This window comes from Equus przewalskii, chromosome 32 (assembly GCF_037783145.1).
Source record: "Equus przewalskii isolate Varuska chromosome 32, EquPr2, whole genome shotgun sequence".
Taxonomy (NCBI): domain Eukaryota; kingdom Metazoa; phylum Chordata; class Mammalia; order Perissodactyla; family Equidae; genus Equus; species Equus przewalskii.
The window spans coordinates 10,520,743-10,548,418 of NC_091862.1; the positions used below are offsets into that span (position 1 = coordinate 10,520,743).

The 27,676-nt window shown below is 45.0% G+C and overlaps 1 protein-coding gene across 4 annotated transcripts in view; it reads right to left on the reverse strand.

Moving 5' to 3' along the window:
• Nucleotides 1-17,807, reverse strand: part of ZDHHC14 (zinc finger DHHC-type palmitoyltransferase 14) — a 278,576-nt gene extending 260,769 nt beyond the window's left edge. For 3 of the 4 annotated variants that reach the window (XM_070603097.1, XM_070603094.1, XM_070603093.1), the window contains exon 1: nt 17,411-17,807. In XM_070603097.1, the coding sequence (XP_070459198.1) occupies nt 17,411-17,655 (245 nt within the window). In that variant the 5' untranslated portion in view covers nt 17,656-17,807. The remainder of the gene's footprint in view (nt 1-17,410) is intronic. The other variant, XM_070603102.1, reaches the window with a different exon arrangement.
• Between the last annotated feature and the right edge of the window lie 9,869 nt (nt 17,808-27,676).

The window sequence follows — 27,676 nt, forward strand, 5'->3', positions numbered from 1 at the left end:
AAAGAAGGGATGAGGCAGCGGGGAGAACCCAAGAGTAGCAATGAGACGATGCACATTCTCACCCTGCCCCTGCTGGTATGCCTCTGTGTGACCTTGTGTAAGTCACCCAGCCTCCTGGGCCTCTGTTTCCTCATCTGGAAAATGGGAGAATTTTTACTAGTTCCACGATTATATGATCAGAAGTAAAAGAAAAAGATCCCCATATGTACCTAGTAAAATTCTAGAATACTATTTGCCAAGAGATTGACTAGAGTACACACCAGTCATGATAAAAGCATTATTTTGAAAAGCACCTAGTTTTACATTTTTGTGCTTCTAAAAAAAGTTTTTAGAAACCCATTATCTGAAACACCCATGTTTCCATCAGTCTTTGACCTCTACGTCTAAACATTGGGTTACTGATAACAGCTATTTTCATGCCTCTCCTAGAAAGGCTTTCGCATCTGACGGATAAAAGGATGAAGAAGGCAAACACCACATGCGTGGGGACCTGGAAATGGATGTGCGGCTTGAAAGGCAGGTTTGGGCTGGCCCCTCCACTCAAGGGCATCACTGTTTTAAAGCAGTTCCAGCAGCATTGATTAAGTGCCCACTGTGTGCCACACACTAGTACCAGATGCCCAGGAGCCAAAGAATAGTAGGACAGGCCATGCACTCAGTGAGCTCAGAGCCAGTGGATGAGAAAGGATGCACCATGAGCTCTGGCACACAGCAAGCACCAGAGACACAGGAAGAGATGCCATGAGAACACCACTGGGTCACCACGTGGGGTGTCAAGAAGGCTTCATGAAACATGCACACTTGAGTAAGACCAGGAAAGATGGGTTTGCGTGCATCTCCTAGGTGCACGGTTGGAAGTGGGAGAAGGAGTTCGGGCAGAAGACACAGCAGGGGTGAAGACAGGAGGTGTGGGGACATGGCATCCGTGGGCAGCAGCAGGGTCTAGGGTGCTAGACTATGGTTCAGTGTTTCTCAGTTTGCAAGTTGTGGGTCATGAACAATTTAGTGGGTCAGAAACATTTTTAAGTGAAATACTTTAGAACAGAACAATAGAGTTGAATAGAATAGAGCTCATTGCACGTGGTTAGAGAAATGCTGCTCCTTGAAATTTTCATTTCTATTTGTACGTGTGTGTGTGTGTGTGTGTCCTGGACCTCAGTGATGTACTGTTTGGTGTAGGTCATTTTCTCAAAGTCTGAAAAAGACTATTCAGGGGGTCAGGCGCAAAAGGAGCTATCCAGTCATCATCCCCAAAGCCACCTTCCAGCCACCTACGGACGACAGTGGTGACAGCTGGACTCGCCCTGGGGGAGGACACAGACAGGGCTCAAGGCTGTGGCTGGCACTGTGGCTTTATGCCAACAACCATCTAGAGTGAGACCTCCATGAACTACCTCCGGGGCAGACCACACGGCGGTCTGGGACATCTGTAGGGCAAGAGCATGAAAAATGAGAAAAGTTCAGCTTCAACGAGCTCATTCAGAATTTTGCAATTGGAAAAAGGTAAGGTTCGTGTCTTACATTTATTTTAGTCTATAAATTACGCTTGGTGGTGGAAAGAGGGGGAGCCACATAAAGTTCTTAATGTTTACAGCTTTTGAAAGCCTTTAATCCAGCCCTAATGGTGCCAATACAATTGATTCTGAGCAAAACTCTCCTTGCACCAAACGTCACCCTCGCTGTCCCTTTTCAAAGAAACCTGACCAGTATTTGCTTGGCGCCCACCCTGGGCCTGTACCTACAGTGAGCACAGTGTGTGGCACCAGGATCAGGGCCATCAGACAGCCTGGTCCCTGGGAAGGGATCCACGGAGGATAGGGAAGAGCAGACACGGCCTCCAAAAAGTTGTAACATGCAAGGAACGAGCACATGGAAGAGCTACTGTCTGGGCTGGCTCCAGCCTGGCAGGGAGCCCTGCTCCAGGAGTGGGAAGCGCATGAAAGCCGAGATCTTTCTTCTTCACGAACCCATTAACCTTCGGGGTGGGGGAAGGGGGGTCTGATTTCTTCCCATGAGTGACAATAACAGCAACCGCTTATGTACCTTTGAAACAAGAATCGTAAGAGGGAAAAGGCGCAAATGATGAGATCTAAGAGTATCTGAAGAAAGGGCATATACATGAGAGGTGATGCCAACACCCTTCCTTTGTCTCGTGGCATGGTGCTTATTCAGAGGCTCAGAAGTACTGACCTTGGCCCTGACCATAAATAACAGCTCCCCGATTTACCCAGCACTGAGGTGTCTGATATATATTGCATCTCCAATACATGGCACCTTGTGCTTGGCACGCAATAAATACTCAACAAATATTTCTTGAGTACAGAGACCAAGAAATACTAGCAAAAGTAAAAAAGGAGTGAAAGATGTGGAAAAAATAGGTGGACTGAAGGAATGGGAAAGGGGCTCCTGCTCAGGGGGCTGACTTTACCCGTTTGTCTCAGTGCTGTAGGCAGGGCAGCAAGGTCTGGTCAACCAGATCAATCAGGTTCCCTCCAGAATACTGCAAAAGTTCATCAATGTCTAATTCTTTTTTTCAGTGTATTAGACCAGACACGTCAAGTCAAGTCATTTTCCTTCGGAGGCTGAATTACCCTCACTGACTGTGGATATTGTGGAAACAAGCATGCTCTGTGCAAAAGCCGCACTTGGTGTTTATTGCACAGACACATAGTCAGAGCTTCTCCTCTCTCTTTGTGCTGGTCAGTGGAGATGCCAAGAGCAGCCTTAATGGTAGAGGAATCATTTCAACTACACAATGCCTTTCTCGAACCAAAAAAATGGAAAATAAACAAGAATGACAATGTTTGCTCTAAAATAAAGAAGAAATACTTTAATTTGAGACAATCTCCTGTGTTCCTGTAAAACGTCTCCACAGTCTTCCTGACTCAGAAGAGAGAGTACTTCTTCAAGCTTTTTCTAGAGCATCGCTAATTACTCCCATTATTCTGTCTTAGGTGGAGACAGGGGAGGAAAACGACGAAACATTTTAAAATCTTCTTTAGGGGAGAAGGGTCTATCACACACTGCGAACGAAATTTAGTTAGACGTCAGGTCCAGCCTGGTTTCCAGCCTCGCCTTCTCTTTCCTCCCGGCAAATGCAGGCTGGCTCAGCTGGCCCTAAGACGCAGACCCACAGGTGGCAGAGCAGCCATAGCCCAACCGTCAGGGACTCTCCACTGGCCAGGAGGCTACTGCTCCACCGTGATGCCACCTCTGGTCCCAGGAGCACATCCCTGCCCTGAATTCGACAACTTCCCTGTGCTTGAGGCCCTGTTCTGCAACCCTCCAGAACGGAGCCTTGCCTGGCACTTCAGGCCCACCCAGCCCTCTAGGTGCAAAGCTTCTTGCTGAACCTCAGTCTTGGGCCTGAGACCCTCTACTGACACACCTGTCTGTTTCCAAACTCTACCAGATTAAGTCACTGGGCCACCCTGATCCCTTCTTTTGCCTGCCACGCTGGATTCTCTCTCTCTCCCTGCAGTTGGTTTGTCCCCACCAAGCCCCGGTCATTCCAATGGGCAGCTGATCCATCTGCAACGTTCACTGGCCGCTAACTGTAGTGGGCGCTGTCATCAGTCAGAGAGATAAGCCCTCCCACCCCCAGCCCACCACCTGTTCTTTCAGAACGGAAGCATTCGCTCCCCCAGCTGCTGGAATGTTGGCATCTGCCAGCTTTCAGCTGAGTCCCTCCCAGGAAACTGTCTGCAATTGGAGAGTTGCCTCTCAAGGTCTGGCCCCCTTCCTGGGGCAGCCTGCATCCAATGGCTGGTTAGTGCAGGGGTATAAAGGTCTGCTCCCTCACCTGCTGGCAGATCGGCAAGAGACTTTACTGTGCCTGCACCTGCCCAACGCTGCTCCCTTCACTCCCCGACAGGTGTTGACCCACCGGCGCTCTCTGGTAAACGTCCTACAGGCAACCCTCTGTCCAGAGTCAGCTTCCTGGGGGCCCCTGCCCCTGACATTAAGCAGGTGAGGCACGTCCAGTCTATGCCTGAGGTGCTCTGCCTCATCTCATTCCGGATTCCTTGGAATTCCACAGATAACCGAGGGGTCCTTTTGGTGCACCCATTTTATGATATCTGATGCACAGGCCCTTCTCAAAGGGCTGTAAAAAGTCTTCAGCATTTCATCCAGTTTAATATGGAGAACTATCAGGATTGGGGGAATGGTAGACAGAATAACAGCCACCCAAAGACGGCCACATCCCGATCCCTGGAACTTGTGAGCATGTGACCTTACATTGAAAAAGAAACATTGTGGCTGTGATTAAATTAAAGACCCCGAAATGGGGGATGATCCTGGGTGACCTGGGCAGGCCCTATCTAGTCACATGGGTTCTTAAAGGCAGACAGAGCCTTTCCCGGCTATGTCAGAGGGAGATGTGACTATGGAAGAAAGGCCCAGAGAGAGGGAAGGTTGCTGGCTTTGAAGACAAAGAGAGGGGGCCACACGTCAACTCTAGAAGCTGGAAAATGCAAGGGAACGGATTCTCCCCCAGAGCTGCCAGGAGAGAACGCAGCCCTGCCGACAGTAGGATTTTAGTCCAGGGAGACCTGTGTCCAACTTCTAACCTATGGCATTATAACATAATGAGTTCATGTTATTTTAAGCCACTAAGTGTGTGGTAATCTGCAATGGCAGCAATATAAAACTAATCCAGGGGAAAGAGAGAATGAGGAGAAAGGAAAACAACTCTTCATTCATTTCCACACTTTAACTCTCCCCTTTTAAGCTTCATTGGGGCTCGCATTCAGGAAAGTTCGAGATCTTTCCAGAAAACCCCAACATAGGAACAAACACACACAACGTTCTAAAATCAACAATTGCACATCCTCTTTAGAATGAAGAAGAGGGGCCGGCCCAGTTCCTAAGTTCGCACGTTCCGCTTCTCAGCGGCCCGGGGTTCGCTGGTTCGGATCCCAGGTGCAGACAGGGCACCACTTGGCACGCCATGCTGTGGTAGGCATCCCACATAGAAAGTAGAGGAAGATGGGCATGGATGTTAGCTTAGGGTCAGGCTTCCTCAGCAAAAAAAGAGGAGGACTGGCAGCAGATGTTAGCTCAGGGCTAATCTTCCTCAAAAAAAAAAAAAAAAAAAAAGAATGAAGAAGAATATTAACCTCATGTTCTAGGAGACATTTTCCTGCTCCATCATTTCTTGTCTTATTCTAACCGGCCATAGCCAAGTGGCAGAAGAGTTTAATTATAAATGAGTGGGATTCTTTGCTTTGTTGCCATTTCAACTTCTAAATAAAAAAAGAATGTTAATAGTTCCCTAGCTCAGGAAAGGCATAAGCTTAAAAATAATGCCTCTTACCTTTTGTTTTTTATTTTGAGCCAAAGAAGAAATCGTTTCTGTTTATATAACGTTATTCAATGTTAATCCTGACTAAATAATAATTTGATGGCAAAGAAGAGGCTTCTCTAACTTTTAGTATCTATTTACCTTTCAAAAGACCAGAGCGCACCTTTTGAAATGTCTGTGCAAAATACGCTTACAGCTAATGGAATAGGAACACAAACGCAAACTCACTATGTCTCCTAAACAGAGTTAGTAATCACCATTTGAATACATGTGTTACTGGGACCATTCCGGAATTTAATTTGCATGGGTTGCTATCTTAAAGAGCAGCAGGAAAATTTATATCAAGTTAGTAAGTGTGAGATAATCTGAGGAACAAATTCTTCTTCCTGGTTAGAAAGACAAATACACTAGATAGAGCTGCAGAACTGAACTTGACTTTGGCTTATGTGTTCAAAAACACCCTTATCGCCATCAAGAATGTGTGTATGGGAAATTCATGGCATTAAAAGACCCCAAAATAGTACCATTCAGGAAGACAGATTGCATTGATTATAAAAGATCTGAGGAGCCCTCGGAGGACGAGATCACTGGCAGCCATCAGTTGTCCTGGTGCCCACTCCTGGGGCAGCCTGCCTCTGCAGACACAAGGCCACCCTAGGCTGTTATTGGAAAGGCTTCGGTGGGTCAGAGGCGTGCAGGGCAGGTGAGCCAGGCCCCTGAACTTCCCAATGACCCAGGAAAGAGTGAACATCCTCGTCCACAGCAGTGTCCAGGAGGCATCCTGACCAGGGTTGTATGTCCACATTCTACTCTCCCCAAAATCAACAGACGAAACTGCTCTGCGCCAAGATCTAAGAAATGAGAGGTTCTCATCTATCACTCCTAATAAATCGTGAGAAAAACAGAAAGGTCTTGATCACCAGATTTTAACAGTTTTGTGTGGATTTACTTTTCCACACACTGGGTGTGTGAGTCCATCACTACAAATGTAAACAAACACAGCCAGGAAGGGAACCTGAGGAAGGAAGCTGGGACCGTGGTCCCGGCGTGGGGTGACAAGGACGCAGACCATGGGGACTCAAGCTACCTTCCCACCAGGACACGTGACAAAGGACACTTCTTCCAAGGGAGACCTGGGGTTTAGCACAATTGTGGACGCCTTACCTAGGTGCACCTCCTTTCCTTCCTACTCAAGGACACACTGGAATGGAAGCAGGGAGTGAGCAGAGTTCACCTGAATCTACCGTAATTCTTTTAAAAATGCTTCCACCTCAGCATTATACCTTTAGCGTTGCTAGCCACACGCTAACTGCTGCGTACTTGAAACCAGTCTCAACCCTTCGTTCGCGAATTTCTGGTAATGGCTGTCTAATAAACCTCCCTAAAACGTTGTGGCTTAAAACAATAACACTATTTTGATCACAAATCTGCAATGTGGACAGAGCTCAGCAGGGACAGCTCGTGTCAGGGACAGCACCATTCAGCTTTGAATGGCGTGGCTCAAACACTGGGGGAGGTAAGGGAATGGAATCCTGCATGGGCTCACCCACTCATGTCCCTGGCCTCTGGGCCACCAAGACTTAAACAGCTGGAGGCTAGAATAGTGGGGAGATCCGTGGGCACCTCTATCTCTGTGTGGCCCAGACTCTCTCTACGTGGTCTCTGTATTATGTAGTTAGACTTCTTATGTGGCGGCTCAGGGCTCCAAAGGTGTATGTCTCATGTAAGAGAGAGAGAGAAAACCCCTGCACCAGAGGGAAGCTTCAGTGCATTTTCTAACCTAGAGCCCGTGTACCAGGCAGAAGCTCTATCACATTTTCTAACCTAGAGCCCATGTATCAGGTGGAAGCTCTATCACATTTTCTAAGCTAGAGCCCGTGCACCAAGCAGAAGCTCTACCACATTTTCTAACCTAGAGCCCGTGCACCAGGCGGAAGCTCTACCACATTTTCTAACCTAGAGCCCGTGCAGCAGGCAGAAGCCCTATCACATTTTCTAACCTAGAGCCCATGTACCAGGTGGAAGCTCTATCACATATTCTAATCTAACCTCAGAAATCACACAGCAACACTTCTGCCATGTTCTCCTCTTTAGATCTGGGTCGCTAAGGCTGGCCCATATTCAAGGGGAGAAGAATTACACTCCATCTTTTTTTACGGGAATAGGGTTAAAGGTTTTGTGAATATTTGAAAACCACCACATTAGGTATGGAAACAGAGAAGAATACAGTCTAGGAGACATTAAGAAAAGGCTTAGTAGAGTGTGATCACTGAAAGTATATGAGAAAGGGTGAGAAGGGAGAATATTTCAGGATGAACTCTGGGGACAAGGAGCGTGTTGTCTTTACTGAGAGTGGCGGAGCCATGAAAAACATATTCAGTTTTCAGTGACTCGCTTTCTGGGCATCAGAGGACACCTGGGTAGAGACTGCCACAAGCAAGAGGAAATGCAAGACTAGAGGGCAGGGGCTCCAAGCAGGGGAGAGAGAGAGAGATGAAAGTCACACTGGAAAGACAAGACTGACCACCACGATGATGCAAACTTGCCTGGGATAGGAAGCAAGGCAGAAGGGGAATGAGCAAAGTTAATGGAGGGCAGAGAGGAAAGAACAGATGCAATACAGGAGAAAAAAATAACTAAAGTAAGTAGAAGACAAACATCCTAGAAGCTAAAGGAAGAAAAAGTTTCAAATAAAGAGAAAGTAGTTGCAGTCTCTTATACCACTGAGACTAAAGGAAAAACAAACCCTGAAAAAAAAGGACACTGGATTTTGTCAGGGAAGTCACCAGGAGCTCATATTTTGGGGACTCATTTTATTTCTAGTATTGTACAAGGAAAGGCAATAATTCCTCATCTCAGCAAGTAGAACGAAGGCCTCTAGCAGACTCCAGTGTTTTGTGTTCAAATAAGCTGTTTCTCTGCATTCGTGAGAAGTGCCTGAAAACCACCAACAGCAGACCCATGGAGCTCACATTCCTTCCCAAGCGAGCTAGACCACCATTCCACCACTGATAGGACTATCTCAAGGCAACCACATCCAGCCCCAGAGGGCCGTTGGCTGTGCTCTCCCCTATCAGCCGCCTTGCCCAGCCCTGTCACATTCTGATGGCTCTCACCAGCAAGACTAGTTCCCACGGACTTTGAAGTCAGCAGTTTCTAAAGCTTAGTTTGAAGATGCATGTAAATTACCGTATTCCTGTTTTTAAATGGTGAGTTCTGTCCAAATAGGCTTAAACTATTCTAAAAGAAAAACGTCTCCTTACAGTTGAAAGCAAGTCTACTTCAAAAATCTCTAGAAGGAACACGGAAGTTTATTCCAGTAGTATGTTGGCTCTCAGCTGTGAAGGGCCAGGGAGGCAGAGGCAAAAATGGGCCTAAATTAAGGGTAGTACAACTTGTACAGACCGGAAAGATGGAGCTGAGGAAGATGGACACGCACGCACACACACACACACAGAGCTGTCACCTTTCTCTTCATTCTGGGCCTGATCATGGCAGAGGGATCTTCTCTCTGACGCAGAGCACCAGAGAGACTAAAGAGTCTACAGGAGTTTGGGGCTGGCTGGTTCCACCAGAAATCCCTTCTATCAGGACTGTCAACTTAAGCCAGCTACACGAGAAGAGGTCAGCAACAGAACCTTAATTACAAGTACTGTCAAGGGCTGTATCTAAGCAAGGCATGAGATCAGAGGAGAGCTCCCCAAACCAAAGTATTGTAAGTGAGGGGGGATAAAGTTAAATCTTTCTTTTAAAATCAATGGAAAAGTAGCATCCAACTCAACTATGAAGATGAAGATGAAATTTGCAATCAAGTACCTCACTCATCGTAAGGATATGTATTTCTTTAAATCTTGTTCTTAATTGTATACAACTTCAATGACTAGTTGATAGTCAGGATTTATCATTTGGACAACTATTTTATCATCATGTAAAAGCATAATGGATTAAAATCCCATGCTAATTCTCTCTCAGTTACCCAGACCTAAGCATTTGGGTCTGGATGTCATAGTCATTGCGAAGACACACTTAAGATGAAATCAAAACCTATGAAGAGGCAGCTTTCATCTTCTACCTTATAAAATGATAGCAAATGCCAAGAATCAGTGAAAAGTCAAAGAAAGAAAGATTAGGAAGAGTCTGAGGAATAAATTGGGCATATTTACACACATGAAATATTATAGCAATAAAAACTAATTACATACATGTGCAACAACAGAAACGAATCTGAGAAACACAAAATTAAGTTTAAAAAAATCACAAGTTGAAAGTTGTAAAGAGCAATCACTCCCACTCTAACAATGAGAACAAGCCAGATTAGCTACAAAAGCACAGTTTTTAAAATATATCAGGGAGCTGAGGAGGCAAAGAGGCCTGAACGTGTCAAGTCCTTCCTAAGAGAACAAAAGGCCAATAGCTGCTTTCATTCCTAGCAGAGCGGCAGGAAGAACAGGAATCCACCATAGATGGGAGTCAGGAGAACCAGGTAAATTTCTAACCAAGTTTAATGGCCACATGTGGACTGCCATATGGATTAGAATTCCAAGGAGCCCCAGCCACAGACTAGGTCTGTACCACCAGCCAACTCTTTCCCACAGATCTTCACCAAACACACAGAAAGAGTACACCCAAGGCTGGAGACAGGGCAGGAGAGTTGAGAGGTTTATAAAAAGGAAAAAGGAGTAAGTACCCAAGATGCATGAGACTATACACAATGGTTTCATACACAAATAAATGGAGTTCCAGAAGAGGAGAGAAAAGGGGAGAAAAGAAATAATGGATGAAATTTTTCCAAAACCAATGAGAGATATCAAGCCACAGACCCAACAAGCCTTAGCAAATCCCTTGCTAGATCAGTATCACAAGAAAACCACACCTTGGTCTGTTCTTGTCCAGCTGTTGAAAATGAAATATAAAAGATAAAGAGAAAATCAGCTGGAAGGAAATTCACCCATTACCTGCCAGAGGAAATGCTAAAAATAAGAGCTAACTTCTCATTAGAAACAAAAGAGGCCAGAAGACAACAGGCCAACATCTTCAAAGTTCTGATAGAAAAGAAACTGTCAAACTAGAATTCTACATCCAGTGAAAATATCCTTTAAAAATGAAGGCAAAATAAAGATTTTCAGAAAAAGCAAAAACTGAGAGAACTCGTCACCAGCAGACCTGCATACAAGAAATGCTAAAAGAAGTACTTTAGACCAAAGGGAAATGCTGCAGATGGAAGAAATGAAGATGACCAGAAATGGTAAATATGTGAGGATAAATATAAAACTCCACCACAAATTATCTCTATTTTTATATGTACAAATGTATGTGTTTTAGATTTTATATATGTGTATATGTTTTATTTTAATGTATGCCTACTTTACATACGTATTTATATTTACAATTCTTTTAAATACCATTGACTGCTTTAAAAGAGCAACATTACTGGGTTTATAGCATATACAGATATATAATATATGACAATGAGAGTCCAAAGGATGGGAGAAGTAAGTGAATTATAATGTTTTAGGTTTCTCACATTATTTGTGAAGTACAACATTACAATTTGGAGGTCAACAATAATAGGGTAAAGATGCATATTCTAACTTCTTAAGCAACTACTAAAACAAAATACAAAGAAACAGCCTAAAATTCTTTTATGGAAATAAAACAGAATACTAAAAATGTGCAATTCACCTAAAAGAAGGCAAGAAGGAGGAAAAGAGAAAATGCATATTAGATAAATAGAAAACAAATATTAAGACGACAACCTTCAAACCCAACAATATTGGGACAAACAGCAAAATGTGAACATGGACTCTTATATCCATGTTAAATTTCCTGAAATCGATACCATTACTGTGTTTAAATAAGATAACATCCTTTTTCTTAAAAATTACATGCTGAAAAACTTGGATATAAAGGGGCACGATGTCTGCAACTTATTCTTCAATGGTTCCGGGAGAGAGAGCGGAAGGAGATGGAGAGGTTTTTTATAAAAGATTTATTTTCTTATATACATAGGAAAATTTTCTTTATACTTTTTTTACATAGAAAAATAAGCCAAACTAAACAATCTATTCTTTGGGAATGCATGCATTCAAAAACCTTGAGGAGAAAGTCAACACAGTAATAATGACTAAGCTGAGGGGGTGCTGACCTCAGGGGGGGCTGGGAGGTGGGGCAGGGCTGACGCACAGAGGATGTACGCAGATTCAAAAGCTGTGGCATTGATGGGGTCCTTGAGTTCGGTGGCAGTTTCATGTTTCATGGGTGCTCTTTGGAGTATTTTATTACAAAATTTGCATGTGTGTTACATACAATCTTCTGAATGAACCCAATAAAAGGGGGGAAACTGAGGAGATAGATAGAAGATCATCCAGTTTATAAAAATCAGTTTGAATTGGGACCAACTTTTACATTTAGTGAAGAACTAAATAAAAGCCTTAAGATGGCCCCCAACCCTTATCTGAACTGACATTTTATTAGATCCAAATTCCTGGATGTAACTAATTTTAAGTATCTACTGACCACCCTGTTTTCTCCTTCCTAAGAAACTACAAAAGAATCAACACACTTGCTTGAAACCCTTAATTTAAATTCTCTTACTAAGATAATAATTCTGCCATGAATAAATCACGTGTAACATTGTACTGCAAAAGAAAAATCTCCAGGTTATGCAGATACGGTCAATTAAATAATTGACCATCACTACTCTATTATAGGAAGCTACAGGAGTCCTTTCTGCATAATTTGGTATCACTTGCCACTAGCTGAGAGAGGATGCCATAAAACATAAGTAGCCAACAGTAACCTGAAGAGATTTATTAGATAAATTCAAGTATCCGAAGTCAAGAACCTATAAAATGCAAAATTATTCTAGGTGCTGATGGTTACTAGGTGACATTCATATATACTGCAGAGAACTCTGTTTGCTTAAAGCGTTCAGTCAAAAAGTAAAAAAAAAAACTAGAAAGAAGTCTTTGTTAGCCAAGAGAACATCCCAGGTCTACCGCTAGTTTTCTAAGTAACTAAGAAAATCTTTCATTTCCTCTCCTTCAATCAAATGAAGAGGGATGATACTTGATTCTGAATTCAGAGGAATTATATTAAATAATCAAAGCCTCTCAGGCAAATATGTTCTATAAGACATTATTCATTATAAATTTTATTAATGTTCACAACTTTACAAAATGAAAAACTGAAGCACAAGAAGTTATTTTTCAGAGTGTTTCAATACTACCATTATTTCATTAAACAACAAATATTTACTGATAGCCTTCCATGTACCAGGCACTACTCTAGGAGCTGAGGAATACAGCAGAGAACATAAGGAGAGTCCCGACCCTCATGGAACTTACATGTGTTGATGCACACAAAAGTGGGCTCATGTCAAGAAGTCATTAGTAAGGTTTTGAAGCCACCTAAAATTCTTGTGGAGCCATAGTGGGTTATAAAGTGTCCTTGATGCCATTTACTATGTTAATAGGGAATGTTCAGTATAAAGTCCTAATGATCACCTATACATCCATGGTGTTCCACGATGCACACCACGGCCAGCATTTGGCCATAAGAAGATGGGACATTTTCCAGATGTTTTCGAGATGGTGGGGAACCTGATGCAATTCTGAATAGGACAGTTGAGAAAAGATGGGGTCCTCCTATGTTATAAGGGCAGTACCTTCTACTAGATAATACAGGATTGCCAATCTATAAGAGAGAAGTTACTATTGGAAATGGTACTTTTGTTTACTTGGGACAGTCTCTTGTTCTATCTTCAAGGCAAACATGACCCCACTTCCACTAGTATCAATTATTCATCAAGCATTTCAGAGTGAATTAGCCAAAGCCAAAGAAATAAGGAGGAGGAAGAGGAAGAAGAAGAAATGAAAGGAAGGAAGGAGAGAGGAAGGAAGCGGGGAGGACAAGAGAGAAGAAAATACAGGGCTTTTTTTTTTTTTTTTATCATCAATGGACTTCTAGTGATGAGAAATTTAAGGATGTTCCCACATTCTCAAGTGTGTCAGGCCCAGTAACAGCTCCGAACTGTCTGCGGTGATAGCACAGAATTGGGAGACAGTCAAGTCCAAGATGTGAGCTGGCCTCCCCCGACTTCATGGGATACGACTGAAGACCTGAGCCCGTCTGACCTCTCAGTTCATCTTGCTGCCCGTGTGATCAAGAGACTATGAAATGTCAATATTTCAGGGCCAAGGACTTTTTATTTTTCAAAATTTCACCTCTAAACAAAAGCAGGCCGTATGTGTGTGTTTGTCACAGAGAAAGAAATTGATAATGTGCGCTCATCTTTTCAAATTGCAATCCTAGGCATGCAAGAATGAGGACTTTGCAGTGAGTCATTGATGCGCCAGCCCCTCAGCAACTGCAAGGAGCAGGGAGATGCCTCAACGGCACTTGCAACCAGCTTCCTCCCTTCCCTCGTAAATACAGCTAAGAAATGCTGTCACATTGCATCAGTATTGCATATGTCAACATAAGAGAGACAAAAAGATAACAACCAGCCCCACCCCACTCGAAAGAGAATATAGGGTTGCACTGAGCTGCTTCCGGGAACTTTCTTTACCATCTTCATGGTTCTGGGATGGTGGCTCCAAAAATGGAAATGAAATCCAGTCCCTGCTTCCTGGAGGCTTCCTCAGTGCTCCTGCTCGGGGTCTGGACATCCCTGCAGGACTCCCACCCTGAAGAGGCAAGAGGGAGGCCGCTCCTCAGATTCATACAAAGGTCTCTGTTCTGCATCTTTTCAGCCCTAACATGCTATCATCATCACACTTGCTTATTACCCGACCTACTCCCTCCTTCAAAGGCTCTCAGAAAACAGGGAACTTGGAAGCCTCTTTCCAAGCTTTGTTCTAACATTAACTATACTTGCTATGTATCAGACACTGTATTAAGTATACTTTTTCATTTAATCTTCACAACATTGAAAGGTAGATATTATTAACCCCATTTTAGAGATCGGTAAACTGAAGCTTAGAAAAGTCAAATAATTTGCTGGTAAGAGTCTTGATGTCTGTCCTTCCATAATCCACACCTTTAACCACTTTTCCATATTCGGAGGAAGAGCCAGCACAGTGGGTGAGAAGGCGGCACGGCTTTGCGGTCAGAAACCCTGTCATCCCTGAGTTCGTGATCTCAGATGACCACTTGACCTTTCCAAGGCTTTGTCACTTCGACTTCAATGTGGGAATAATAATTTCTAGCCTGCCTTGCTCCCAAAATTGAAGACAGTATTGGCACCTGTCGGTGGGTGCCAGGAAGTCCATTTCTCACGGACAAACTTCTTTGTCCATCTGTTCAAGGTCGGGAAGGGGAAGCGAGGTGGCAGAAGAGTTGCAGGAAAGGTGGTCTAAAACTAAGTTTAGAAGTTACAGGTCATCTTAAATTTTGAACTTGCCTTTGTGTAAATGTATGTGGAAACATGGACTCTGATGTTTGAAAATGAATTCTACTACTATTAAATTTATCTAGACATGAAATGAACCAAAATAGACAACTACATAGTATGTGCTCAATAAAGAACTAAAGGGAAGGCAGAAGGCAGGCAGGCAGTAGGCAGACAAAACCGGCATTTCCTCTGGATTTCTCTTAGTCTGTTGTATTTCATTTCCTATGCATATAACTAATTGGTTCTCTGAGTCTCTATCAAATTAATTTAGCCAATGTTATTTAATTTCACTCTGTCATTAGCAACAATAAAGAAACGAAAGGCAGCACAGTGACAAATATTCTTAGCCAGATCATAATATGCTATAGTTTGAACAGCCCTATGATTTTTCTCAACTGAGGCATCTCGCTAGGATGGGCCTATTTTCTTGAAATTTCAAATTGCGTAATTGAAGCAACACTCATAGAGACCACACACACACATACACACACACACACACACAGAGCTGAACTACAAATGAAGCTGCCAATAGTAGCTAACAAAATCCCAGTGCACGTGTTTATTCCTACGGCCATCAGTTAACACAATGCTGATGCAGAAAGAGATCCCTAACAGCCTGCTAGTGAGGACTTTGGGGAACTCTTGGAAGAAACACACACAGAGATCAAGAGGTGAAAATGAATTTATGGTGGTTGGTTAAAAGCAATGTTTGAAAGAAGAAAACAAAAGATGGTAAGTAATAACCGGAGGGGGGCCCCTAACCACACAGTGGCATGTGGCTGGATATAGAAAATGAAAGAGTCGTCTTCCCACACAAAACACACTTGTGGCTGAAGCTCTGCAACATAATCACAAAATTAACCCATTTTTCTCCACTCTCGAAATTGTTAAAAAGAACAAAGATGCCAATAGAGATCAGTTTGAAACTTTTTTAACATTAGGACATAGCACATACTCTCTGTCTAGAGGACCAGCTGTAATGAAAGCCACCATTAGAAGGCTGGCATTTCTGTTCAACCATATGGCATCATCATTCCAGTGCCTGAATTTGCAATGACTCAGAATGCAAACTCACCCGGAACCTCGGGCCCCTTCCTCCAGTTCCCCAGCACTGTAAGGACAAGAGGCTGACCCTGGATGGGGACAAAGGGAGCAGGAGGAAGACCAGAGCGTTTCTCCCGTCATTCCAATAAGCCTCTTTACACCCTTCCCCTCCCAACCCCAGGTGCCCCAAGAGATTCCACCAACTGGTCTCAGATGTGCACAAAAGTTAAACTTCTAGGAAAGACCTAGAATTAATTTCACATAGAAGCAGAGGGGCTGGGTGGGATCTGAGAGGTCGCTCCTCACCTGTTCTAACCCAATCCTGTTAAAGTTGCTCATCACAGCACAATGTTCAGATACAAAGATGTTTCCCCCCAGAGTCAGAGGGCTTTAAGTGAAAAGCATCACACTGTTGGAAGATTATTCATTTCTGATTGAGACAGCATTTGGAATATCAAACGCTAGGCACAAAATCAGAGCCTATTAATACTTATCAAAAGATTTAATTAACCCTACCCAAAAGAAGCAGATGGAGCCTGAAAGAGTATCACGCCCCATAATAACCAGGATATCAGAAGCACAAAGAACTCCCAATAAATATACTGCTTTTTTGTTAAATTTGGGCCGGGGGGGGGGGGAGAATCAAGTAGCTACAATATTCATTGAGCATAAGGTACCAAGAATTACATAAGAAGCTGCATTGCAAATGTTGGGCCCAATAAGAGCAATTGAAATTGATTCTGGAATGTGGTTAAACTACTTTGTCTAATACTATTAGTAAATAAGATCTTTCATTAGCTGGCAGGAAGATAGTTGCAACTGGCCAATCTGATTTTCCTGAAAATGGGGAAGACCTGTGTGCACTTTTTCCCAGATAAAAACTCTAAATTCCCAAGGTATTGTTTCTGGAATCCAAAGTTACCACGCAGCGTCATACTTTTCCTCAACAGGCCTAAAGTCTCCTTTCACCTGTTCCCCAATATTTGGCGGGAAGGGGAAAGACTTTGTTTGGAACATTTTTTATGGAAACTTTTTTAAAAGTGAAGACTTTAGAAACTTCATGGTAAATCAGAAATTGTTGATCAAGAGGGAAAACCTAAAGGAAAACGAAAAATGAAATTATCTTTCCAGGCCACATTGGGTGGTGGCCTACACTTTGAAACCTAAAATAACCAAGATTCTTCATCATCCAGCGAAGGTATGTAGAAGATACGGTAAACTGAGCTTAAGATGCTCTACAGCTTGTGAGCAAGAAAAAGAGGCGATTCTATTTCTCCCTGACTCTGGAATCTGCCTATCCCCCTTCCGACAGAAAGCTACATCGGGGCTGGTTTGCTAGTCTCCAAACTCAAAAGAGACAGCGCCAAGAATCAGTCACCTGCGAGGAGCCACCCAACCCCCGGAAACAGCAAGGCCGGCACACCTCACAAGGGTCCCCTCTCCTCACAAGGGTCCCCGCTCCTCTACGCCCACAGCCCGACCCAGAACTGCATTATCTCTGGGGACCGAAAAGCAAACAGACCTTTCCAAGAAAAAGAAGGAGAGCGGGGGTCTATTATATAACAATAGTAGATAAGGCTTCCAGAAAACGAAAGTAGCGAGAGCAGGGCCAGGGGTCGGGGGAGGCGGGGGGAGCCCGGCGTCGGGGAGCTTTCGCCGCCACTTACTCGAAGGCGAAGAAGAGTCCGCTAGTGACGAGGATGAGGATGAGAGTCAGGTAGAAGACGCCCGTCTGCCGGGCCATCATGATCCTCCCGTTGCAGAAGAACTTGTTTCTTCCCGGGAAAACCTCCCATTTCCTCCGGGCCGCGATTTTCTTCTTCTTGTGGGGCGACTCCATGGGGGAGGAGCTGTGGGTGCTGATCTGACTGTACTCGCAGTCTTTCATGGGCCCGCCGCCGCCGGGAGGCATCCACGAGGGCAGCCGGCTGGGGGCGCACACCCCCAGAAGCCCCCCGGCCGTGCGGGTCCCGCCGAGCCACGACCGCCGCCGGCCGCCCGGCCGCCCCCCGAGCCTTGGCGCCGCGGCCACTAAGCGGGCTCCTGGGTCGGCGACAACTTTGCCGAGGACCCCCAGGTTAACCCTTTGGGGAGCCCAGCTGTCATAGCCCGATCCCCTTCCTAGAGGGACGGTGCTTGCCCGCAGCCCGCGGCGCCGGTCTTCAGTCGCTTCCAGCCCGTGTGCCGGGGCTCCGGGGCCCCGCGGGGCGCAGGGGGCCGCCCGGCCGCCCCCCGGCTCGCCGCGCGCCCGCCCCCTCGCACAGCGGCTCGATCGGCCCCGCCGACCCCCGAGAGCTGCGCCCCGAGGGGACACGAGGCGGCGGCCCCGGCGCCGGCTTCCTCTGGAACCACTTCTGCGCCTCGGCCAGGTTTATTCTAATCCTTCCTCCGGGCGCCGGATCCTCCCCAGGAGAGAGCGATGGAAACTGGGAGGCAGCTCGCGGCCCCGGCAACCCCTCCCAGGGGTGGGGAAACCAAGCACGTTATTCTGTCGGGAGCGGGCTCGGCGACAGCCCGGGCGCTGCGACCCCGCGCCGGCGCGCCTGGCAGCCGAACCGAGTCCGCAGCCCCCGCGCGAGGCTGCCGGGGCCGCCCGGGCCGAGGGGCGCGGGGCGGCTCGCGGGCTGCGCGGCCGGGGGCTCCCCGCTCCCTCCTGCCCCATAGGAGCCAGGCCCGGGCGAGGAGGGCCGCCGGGGGCGGCGGAGCGCGTCTCAGGGCCGCGGGGAGAGCGCCACAGACACTTGTTTGCAAGGCTCAGCCCGGCGCGCGCGCGGCGCTCCGAGCGGGTCCGCCTCCTCCCGGCCGGGTGGGCGGTGGCCCGCGCCTCGCGGGCTGGGCTCCTCCTCCGGCTCCTCCTCCTCGCCGGCGATGCTCGGCAGGGCCCCCGCCCCAGTCCCTTCCCGGCGGGCCCGTGCGGCCCCGGGGAAGGCGCTGGGGTCCTCTGGCATCGCCCGGGGACGGCTTGGGTCGGGCGCCCGCGGCCTCGCCGCGTTGCGCGCTCTCCAACAGACTTCTGTCCGCCTCCCGGTTTCTGCTCCGGGTTTATTCCCGGCAACAGCGGCCGCCTCGGGACACACATTCACACTGCCACCCGCAAACCCATTCTTGCGACTCCCGGGGACCTGAGGAAGCGGCGCGGAGAGGTGACCCTCGCCGCCCTGCCCCTGCTCTTCCTCCCCCAGCGGGGCGCGTGGTCGAGTTGCGAGGGGCTCTACTGCTGTCCGGGAATGGGGTGAGGATGCCCCGGCGACAGGATGGGGAGGGAGGGCACGAGGCAGGCCGAACCCCGGGAGGGGGGCTGCGGGCAGGGGTCTCGGGGCCTGGCCCGGCCGGGTTCCGGGTTTCCCGCGGAGAGGGGAGCGATCTGGGTCTCCCGGCCCCGGCCCCTGCCTCCTTCCCAGAGGACAAGCCTCGTGGCGGCCAGGCTCTGCATGGGTTGCTGCCTCCCTGGCCCTTTCTTCCTACTTCTCCGACACGGGCGCTCACAATTTGCTCGCTTTATTTCTCTCCTGTCCCCTGCGAGCCCCCGCGGCAGCAGGGGGACCGCCCGCGTCTCCCATCCCCACGCCGCCCAACAGTCCGGGCCGACCCGCTCGTGCGCTCGGCCCTGCCATTGCCGCGGGGTCTGAGCCCTCGGGTTGTGGGCGCAGCTGGTGGGCAGACGAAAGCGGAGGTGGCCAGGCGGGGACGCTCGGTTTTCCGAGCCCCACTTTCCTTTCACGGCCCACTGGGATGTGTAGTTCTTCCTCTCGCCTTCCGGCTCGGAGAAGAACCACGACTTGGGGACCAAAAAACTGCAAATCCCTGCATTCCTTGCGGCAAGCGCGGGAGAGGCGCGGTGCTGGGCGTTCGATGCTGGGTGATCGGGGATGGGAACTAACAAAGGGAATGGTGGGGATCGGCCGTGCTTTCTCTGTGCTGGGCGCTTTACACCTTGCGCACGTTCTTTATCTAATCTTCCGAACAACCCTGCGAGGCACAGTTGTATCCAGCTTAGAGAACGCTCAGCTACTTGCCAGAGATCACAGAGCGCCCCAGTGGCAGAGAGAGGATTAAACCCAGAGCGCGGAGAATTCCCCTTACAAAGCGCTGCCTGGGTGAGCAATGTCAAGGGAAGAGAGGTTGGTTTATCCAGGAGAGAAAAAGAGCAAGCGGTTGGGAAGAGCTTCCTGGAGTAAGGGGAAAGTGGTGGGGATGGCAATTAGAGTATGATACGAATTTATAAGAGGTTATGAATAAAAATGGAATTTACCAGGGGCCATTCCAAAACAGGTTAGGGGAATGGGTAGGATCGTAAACATACGGTTAGTATCGAGTTCCAATGGTGTTAGGGTATTATGTGACAGATGAGCATATGATAGAGACAGTTAAATACTTTGTGGCTGCACAGTTTTTAAAAAACCTACCGTCAAGCCTCAAACGTTTCAAGTGAAAGCTTTCATATGCTTTCCGATCCTTTACCTGATGGGATCAACGGGATATTCTTTTTCTTTTTTTTTTAAGTCATGCTGGCTTATAACATAAATTTCAGGTGTACGTTGTTATATATCAGTTTATAGACTGTATCATGTTCACCACCAATAGTCTAGCTTTTATCCATCACTGTACATATGTGCCCCTTTACCCCTCTCGCCCTCCGCCCACCCCCTTCTCCTCTGGTAACCACTAATCTGTTATCCATGTGTTTGTTTATCTTCCACATATGAGTGAAATCATACAGTATTTGTCTTTCTCTGTCTGGCTTATTTTGCTTAGCATAATACCATGATTTCTTGTTACAAATGGCACAATTTTGTCTTTTTTATGGCTGAGTAGTATTTCATTGTGTATATATACCACATCATCTTTATCCATTCATCTGGTGATGGGCACTTGGGTTGCTTCCACGTCTTGGCTATTGTGCATAGCCAAGGGGTGCATAAATATATATATTTGATTTATTGCAAGCACCTTTTCTCGGAGTGTCCCGTTAATATACTAGCTCCATAGATGTGATGGCTTTAAAAAAGACTCCCACTCTTGTTCTCACTTAAGACCTACTTTTTCTGGCATCATGGTTATGTTTTTAAAAAGTGCTTCTCTGGTAGAGATACATACTAAAGTATTTGCATGTGCTTCATGATACTCCAGCCCATCCACCCTCAAAAAATGTGAGAGTATAAATGAAATGATATTGGCAAAGTGTTGAAAATTGTTGATGTTGGGTAATATATCTGTATTAGTTATCTGTTGCTGAAAATTACCACAAACGTAGTGGCTTAAATCCACACAGATTTATCTCAGCTTCTGTGGATCAGGTGTCTAGGCACCTGGGGTCCTCTGCTTAGGGTGTCACACCAGCCATCAAGGTGCCAGCTAGGCTGCATTCTCATCTAGAGGCTCACCTGGAGAAGAATCAGCATCCACACTCACTCAGGTTGCTGGCAGAATTCATTTCCTTGTATGGGACCGAAGACCCTGGCTTTTTGCTAGCTGTCAACTGGGGACTGCCCTCAGCTCCTAGAGGGCACCTGAAGTTCATTGTCATGGGGGCTTTCCAAACACCACCACTTAGTTCATCAAACCAGCAAGGAGACCCCCCCCCCAGAGTGAGTCTGCTAGCAAGTTGGATTGTTATATAACATAAAGTAATCACACAGGAGTGACATCAAATGTTTCATATTCTATTGGTTAAAAAGCAAGTCACAAATTTTGTACACAAAGGGCAGAGGATTATACAAGAATGTGAACAGGAGGATGAGGGACCAGCCTAGGTTCTGTCCACCACAGTGTGCAGGATGGTCCATTATCTTATCTGCCACATCTACTTATGTTTATGTTTGAAATTTTTCATAATAAAAAGAAATGAATCATTTCTTTTAAAATTCTATCTAAATATCCCATTGCAAGTAAGTTTCTAGATAAGCTGATAGGATTGCTTGCCGTTGTCTTATAAGAATTCCTTGTTTCTTCCCACTCCATGTTTACTCAGACCTTATGGCAGTTAATTCACTTAGAATGCATACTTGAAGTTCACTAGAACCTGGAATGACAGCCATGGATTTTAGCTCACCACCTAAAAACTACTCTATAAGGTGCGGTAGAGTTCATTTCTTCGTTCACTCCACAATTCTTTATTTAGGGCCTAGTTTATGCTAAGTACTATTTTAGTGGCAGGGATATAAAAAGATCCAAGATAAAAGTTCACATTTGGAGACTAGAGGGAGAGGTAGAGAGAACAAACGATAAATGCAAATAAAGTGCAAACAATAAAAGCAAATAAATGACTAAAGGATAAGACAATTTCAGAAAGCAATTACAAGAATGAAAAAACAGCAGGGTTGTGGGACGGAGAGACTGGGGTGGGATGAGACACCTCTGTGGAGGAGACAGTTGAGCAGAGAACCAAATTATGAGAAACTGCAAGCGCAAAGGGCTCAAGGCAGATCAAGCCTGGAAAACTCTAGGAGTATAAAGAAAAGACAGCCTGGCTGGAACGGTGTGAGGGACAGGGTGAGTGGTAAGAGCTGAGACTGGGAGGTGGCATGACCATGACTGGTGAGGTGTCTGGAATTGATTCTGCATGCACTGGAAAGTCACTTATCTGTGGCCACCATTGTAGTAAGTGTTGAGGGATCATAAAGAAGAGTAACATACAGTACTTGCCCTCAAGGAAGATACAGATTCCAAACTTTAATGCTAAGAGGACCTCAGCCCATCTAGAATTATAGACCAGGACCCTCATTTTGCATATGAGGAAACTGAGGCCCAGAAAAGCAGTGACCTGCCAAGAATTCCTTAAGAATGCCTCTCTCTATAACAAATAATCCAGAAATGGATCTTGAATTGAGAGAGTGCATTCTGTAATTTAAGGCTTTAGAAAACTGATAACAGATAATTATTTCGCGCCTGTCATGTGCAATATGTGGTAAAGAGGTTGAATATGGCCAAGAAGTTACGATCTAGTTCAGCAAAAAAAGGACACACATGAGAACGTAAATAATGAAAGAAAATAATATAATACAAGTAACTTTTCTGGAGTATCTTCTTATACTTTATTCTAATACTTTATACATCTAGCTCATTAAATCCAGAGGACAACCTGACGAGGAAGGATTATTTATTTCGCAGAGGAGGAAACAAAGTCAGAAAAGTTAAAAGTTGGACCGAGATTTCACAGCTAGTGAGTGATGGAGTCAGAATTCAAGGCCAGCTATGTATGTCTGATTCCAGCTTTTGTATTCCAGCCCACTACACAATGGAAAGAGTATATCGTGTCTCATGAACTGCCAACCGAGGAGAGAAGAGGATCTTGACTTCAGAGGAAAGAGAACTCTCTAAAGCCTAGACTGTAGCAAAGTGGGACCCCAGGACTGAGGATTTGGACAGGCAGAAGAAAAGGGATTAGGATCCCTGGGAAATGGGAATGGTGGGAAAACATACGAGCTTTCTAGTTGGAGTAGAATCCACAAGGATTCAAGAGCAAGTCGTTTCCCCTGGGAGGGGTTTCCAGAAAACCCCTCTACGATAGAGAGAAAGTGAGACGGGGGAGCAAGAAGCGAATAAAACATGCATTTTGAAGCAGGTTACCACTGTGGGCTCTGATCCTCCAGGGAACCTGCCTGCAGTTACCCGACCTGAGGGGTGAGGAAGCTGAACTTTATCCACCAGCCCATCTGTTATCAGTTGAGAGCTCCTTCTGGGAGCAGTAACTCTTTATCTTTTTTACATTTGACCACCCGCCTAAGGCCGCCTACCACAGCCATCACTGCCATGAGCGCTTAGGGCACTGAACTGGCCCTCTTTGATTGTTGGTGGTATCTTTGATTCCAGCCTCCTTTCCCTGTTCTCATCTGACTCGGTGGGTCCGCTGACAACATGGGTTATGTTATTAACAAAATTAGAGCTTTGTTCCTTTCATCTGAGCAGCTCAAAGCATTCCACTAAAACCACCTCGGTAATTCTCAAAATACCTTCAGGCAGCCAAGAGGCAGAATGGTCTCCTCGTCGGTGAAAGGGGAAGACATTCAGGTCCCACGGCATTCTATGATTTATTTACCTTTGGGGCCAGGATCAGTATGCACCCAGTCTGGTCAAAAGGACACGGTCCTAGAAGGGGAAATTTGAAATCATTAGGAAAGGATTTCTTTTGACAGTTCTAGGATGGCAGGAAGTACCTGCTGAAGCTCCCACACCAAACAGAGTTGTTCAGAAAAATCAAACACCCTAATTCCTTCCAACCCAGAGTTTGCTCGCATTTTTACACGCGCTCAGCACATCTGGGAGCGACTTGTGTCAAAACGCGTAAAATGTTTCAAGTACGGTAATAAACTCAGCGCTACAAGAAAAAATTGGATGAGACAGAAAAAAATTAATCCAAAATTTTCCCCAAGTGACTTTTTCTTGCCTTTTTTAACACTAAAAATGCTACTTTTTAGTATTTTTATAAAAAATAACACGTATGCATTGAAAAAAATTATATTACAAGAAAGAAAAATTATATTACATGTAAATAGGAAAAATGTAAAAGTTGTTCAAATTCCCATCACCTTAAGATAACAATCATTAACCTTTTGTTGACCATCCTTGTATAATTCATTTTATACATGTATACACACACTCATACATCTAGATCATTTAACAAAAATGGAATCATATCATGCAAGCTTTTTTAAGATTGTTGAATTTCCCCTTTCATCCCCAATCCCTACTTTTTCGCAGATAACCAGTGTTAACAACTTAGTATATATCCTTCTCCAGGCTCAAATAATTATAGACACACATGTATACAGCCCGTATTACAACATTTCATCAATTGGTCTAATAATGCCGTTTATGGTTGATTTTTCCCAGTTCAGGATCCAGCCCAGGATCATAAATGATGCTTAGTCATCAGGTCTCTTGAGTTGCCTTCTATGTGGAACAGTCCACATTCTTTCTTTTAGTTTCTTGATCTTGACCTTTTAGAAGCATATGGGCCATTTATTTTGTACGATGTCTCTCAATTTGGGTTTGTCTGGCGTTTCTTCACAATCAAATCCAGGATAGAGCCCTCACCAGCTTTCAGCCAGGTGCACACAGGCAGCGTTGCTGAATCTACAAGACACCTGCCTGGGTCGAATCCACGGCTGCTGCTTCTCTGTTCCTCACACGGCTTTGAAGAAGCAAGTCTGTACCGCCTCCAGCTGCAGGTGCTGGATCAAGCTGGAATGTGCCTCAGGCCAAAACTGACACCCGAATACGGATACTTGTTAACTGAGAAGCAAAAAAAAGTAGGCACTCCGATTTCAAGAAGCAAAAATTGTGAAGAGGTGCAAAGGCTCCAGGACTATTTTGTTGATCACTTGTAAAATGTGCAACAGAACAGTAGACAGTAAAATAATGGTAAAAGGAGAAACTTCCTGTGAGTGAGGAGAAGCAATGCTACCACTCCAAAGATTAAACTGCAGGAAGACACAGGAGACTAGAGCTCTGAGTTCTGCAAGTCAGCTTCCAATGGCAAGGGCGCCACCTTGGTTCTCGGAACACCTACATCTGGCCAGTCAACACCCGTTTGCGCCTCGAAGGATATGAGTAAAACAAAGGAACACTTCTCTCAGCTGAAAATGCTGCTTACTCAGAAGGAATTCCAAGAGAATCCAAAGTGGATGTCAGAAATTTCTTGTCTCCTCTGTAAAGAATGGATTTCAAGAAATGTCCAATGCTATTTCTGAACTAAAGCTAGTCAATGAAACAACTTGTTTGACTTTTCTTTATCCTCTGAGTGCATGGAAACCAGATCCAAGAACAAGCTTTTTTTGGCATCCTTGGCATTTCTGGGAAATAAAAACCTCATTGGAATGAATAACTGAAACCTACCTACCTCGAAGGTTGTTATGAGATCAGAAAAATATATGAAAGTACCTTGTAAATAGTAAATTCCATTAATTGTATTCTACTCTTTTTCCCTTTTCTCAGCCATCTTCACTATTTATATCATTTTCTTCCAAAAGGAAATTGAGACCTTCATGAGTGTGTCTGCTTATGAAGATTTCTTCTGGGAGTCAACAGCCTGATCGCTACGTCAGAAAAACTGTGTGTCCTTGCTCTCCCACAAACGTGTACATAGCTATGCATTAGTAAAATCTAGGGACTATTCCTATTTTGCGTATAAAAATCTCAGATATTCTTAATTATAAATGATTCAATAAGATAAAGAGTACAAATATATTTTCTAGAAATTCTCATTTTTATAACTTGCTGTTGTTCCTATAATAACATTTCACCTTAAGAGACTTATTAGTTCTAGTACAACTTATTTCTGGGTTTAAAATTATTTCAAAACATAACATAGTAACTTATACGTTAGCTATTTTGTGTCTTTTCGGAAACAACATAGATGCAAGCTTTTTTAATAAGTGAGGATTGTTTGCAACCCTTCTATTTAGGTCATTTAGATACATTGAAAAAAAATCAGGTCATGCATTTTTGGTAGGAGTATCAGTGAAGTGACGCTGTGTCTTTCTCAGCATCAGGTCAAAAGGTCAAGGATGCTGCTTTGTCCCGATATTGGTGATGTTCGTTTGGATCATAAGGGTAAGATGGTTCCCCCAGTTTTCCCAATATGAAGTTGTTATTTTCTTTTGTAATTAATAAATACAAAGACTATAAATATCTTGCTCTTTATCAAACTCTCGTCCACTGATTTTAGTATCTATTGATTTCTTAATTCTATCTTCCTCCCTTCTTTCCCCTTCCTCTCTCTCTCTTTCTCTCCCTCTCTCTCTGTCTCTCTCTCTCTCTCCCTCTCTGTTCCTCCCTCCTTTCTTGGCATATGAGGGTGAGGAGAGCTTACCGTCTTCCCCATTTATGTATCTATTCACTGGTTTATTTATATCAGTATGGCTTCATAGATGCTTATTCCATGGGTTATAATCTATTATTATCAATAGTTATTTTGGTATTCAAATTGTTCCAGATTTGGCTATCAAGAGCGCCTTCAGGCTGACTCCTATGTGGTTGGACATGATTCAGTCATTTCGGAGCACTTGCCTCCCCAGTAACTGACTCAATCAGATGTTCCAGGCTCCTTCTGCGCTTCCCCATCCCAGCCCTAGAATCCATCAGTTCTCTAAGGGGTCCTAGTTCCTTTTAGTGGAAAATATGTATGTGTTTCTACAGCTTTATTTCTATCTTTGTAAAAACATAGACGTGTATTTATCTTTCTCAATGTTAAAAACCATGTTTTTAAACTGAGGCATGCAATTTTAATCAAAACCTGCAGGCTATAGTGCATGCTTCTCTCTTTCCATGTCTGTAGTACCTTTCTCCCATTATCCTCAATACATTTATTCATTTCCTCAAGCCTAAAATACAAAAAAATTTTCAGAATTGCTAACTTATGGCACCAGGAAAAGCAAACCCGCAAACTAGAGTTAAATAATTATTTACAGTTCTTTCCTTTTTTTTTTTTCCCCGAGGAAGATTAGCCCTGAGCTACCGTCCACCACCAATCCTCCTCTTTTTGCTGAGGAAGACTGGCCCTTAGCTAACATCTGTGTCCGTCTCCCTCTACTTTATATGTGGGATGCCTGCCACAGCATGGTTTGATAAGCGGTGCACAGGTCCCCACCCAGAACCTGAACCAGTGAACCCTGGGCTGCCGAAGCAGAGTGTGCGAACTTTACCACTGCACTACTGGGCAGGTCTCTACAAGCTCTTTCTTTTTAATTTTAGATAATTTAAAATAAAAAGAGAGAGAGAGTGGACAGCCTTGCTGTGTTCCTAACCTTGGGAGGAAAGCATCAAATATTTCATCATTAAGTATGAAGTTACCCTTAGGATTTTTATAGATGCCCTTTATCAGGTTAAGGAGGTTTCCTTCTATTTCCAGTTTGCTGAAAGTTTTTATGTATATGGATGTTGAATTTTGTAAGATGTTCTTTCTGCACCTATTGAAATGCTTAGGTTTTTTT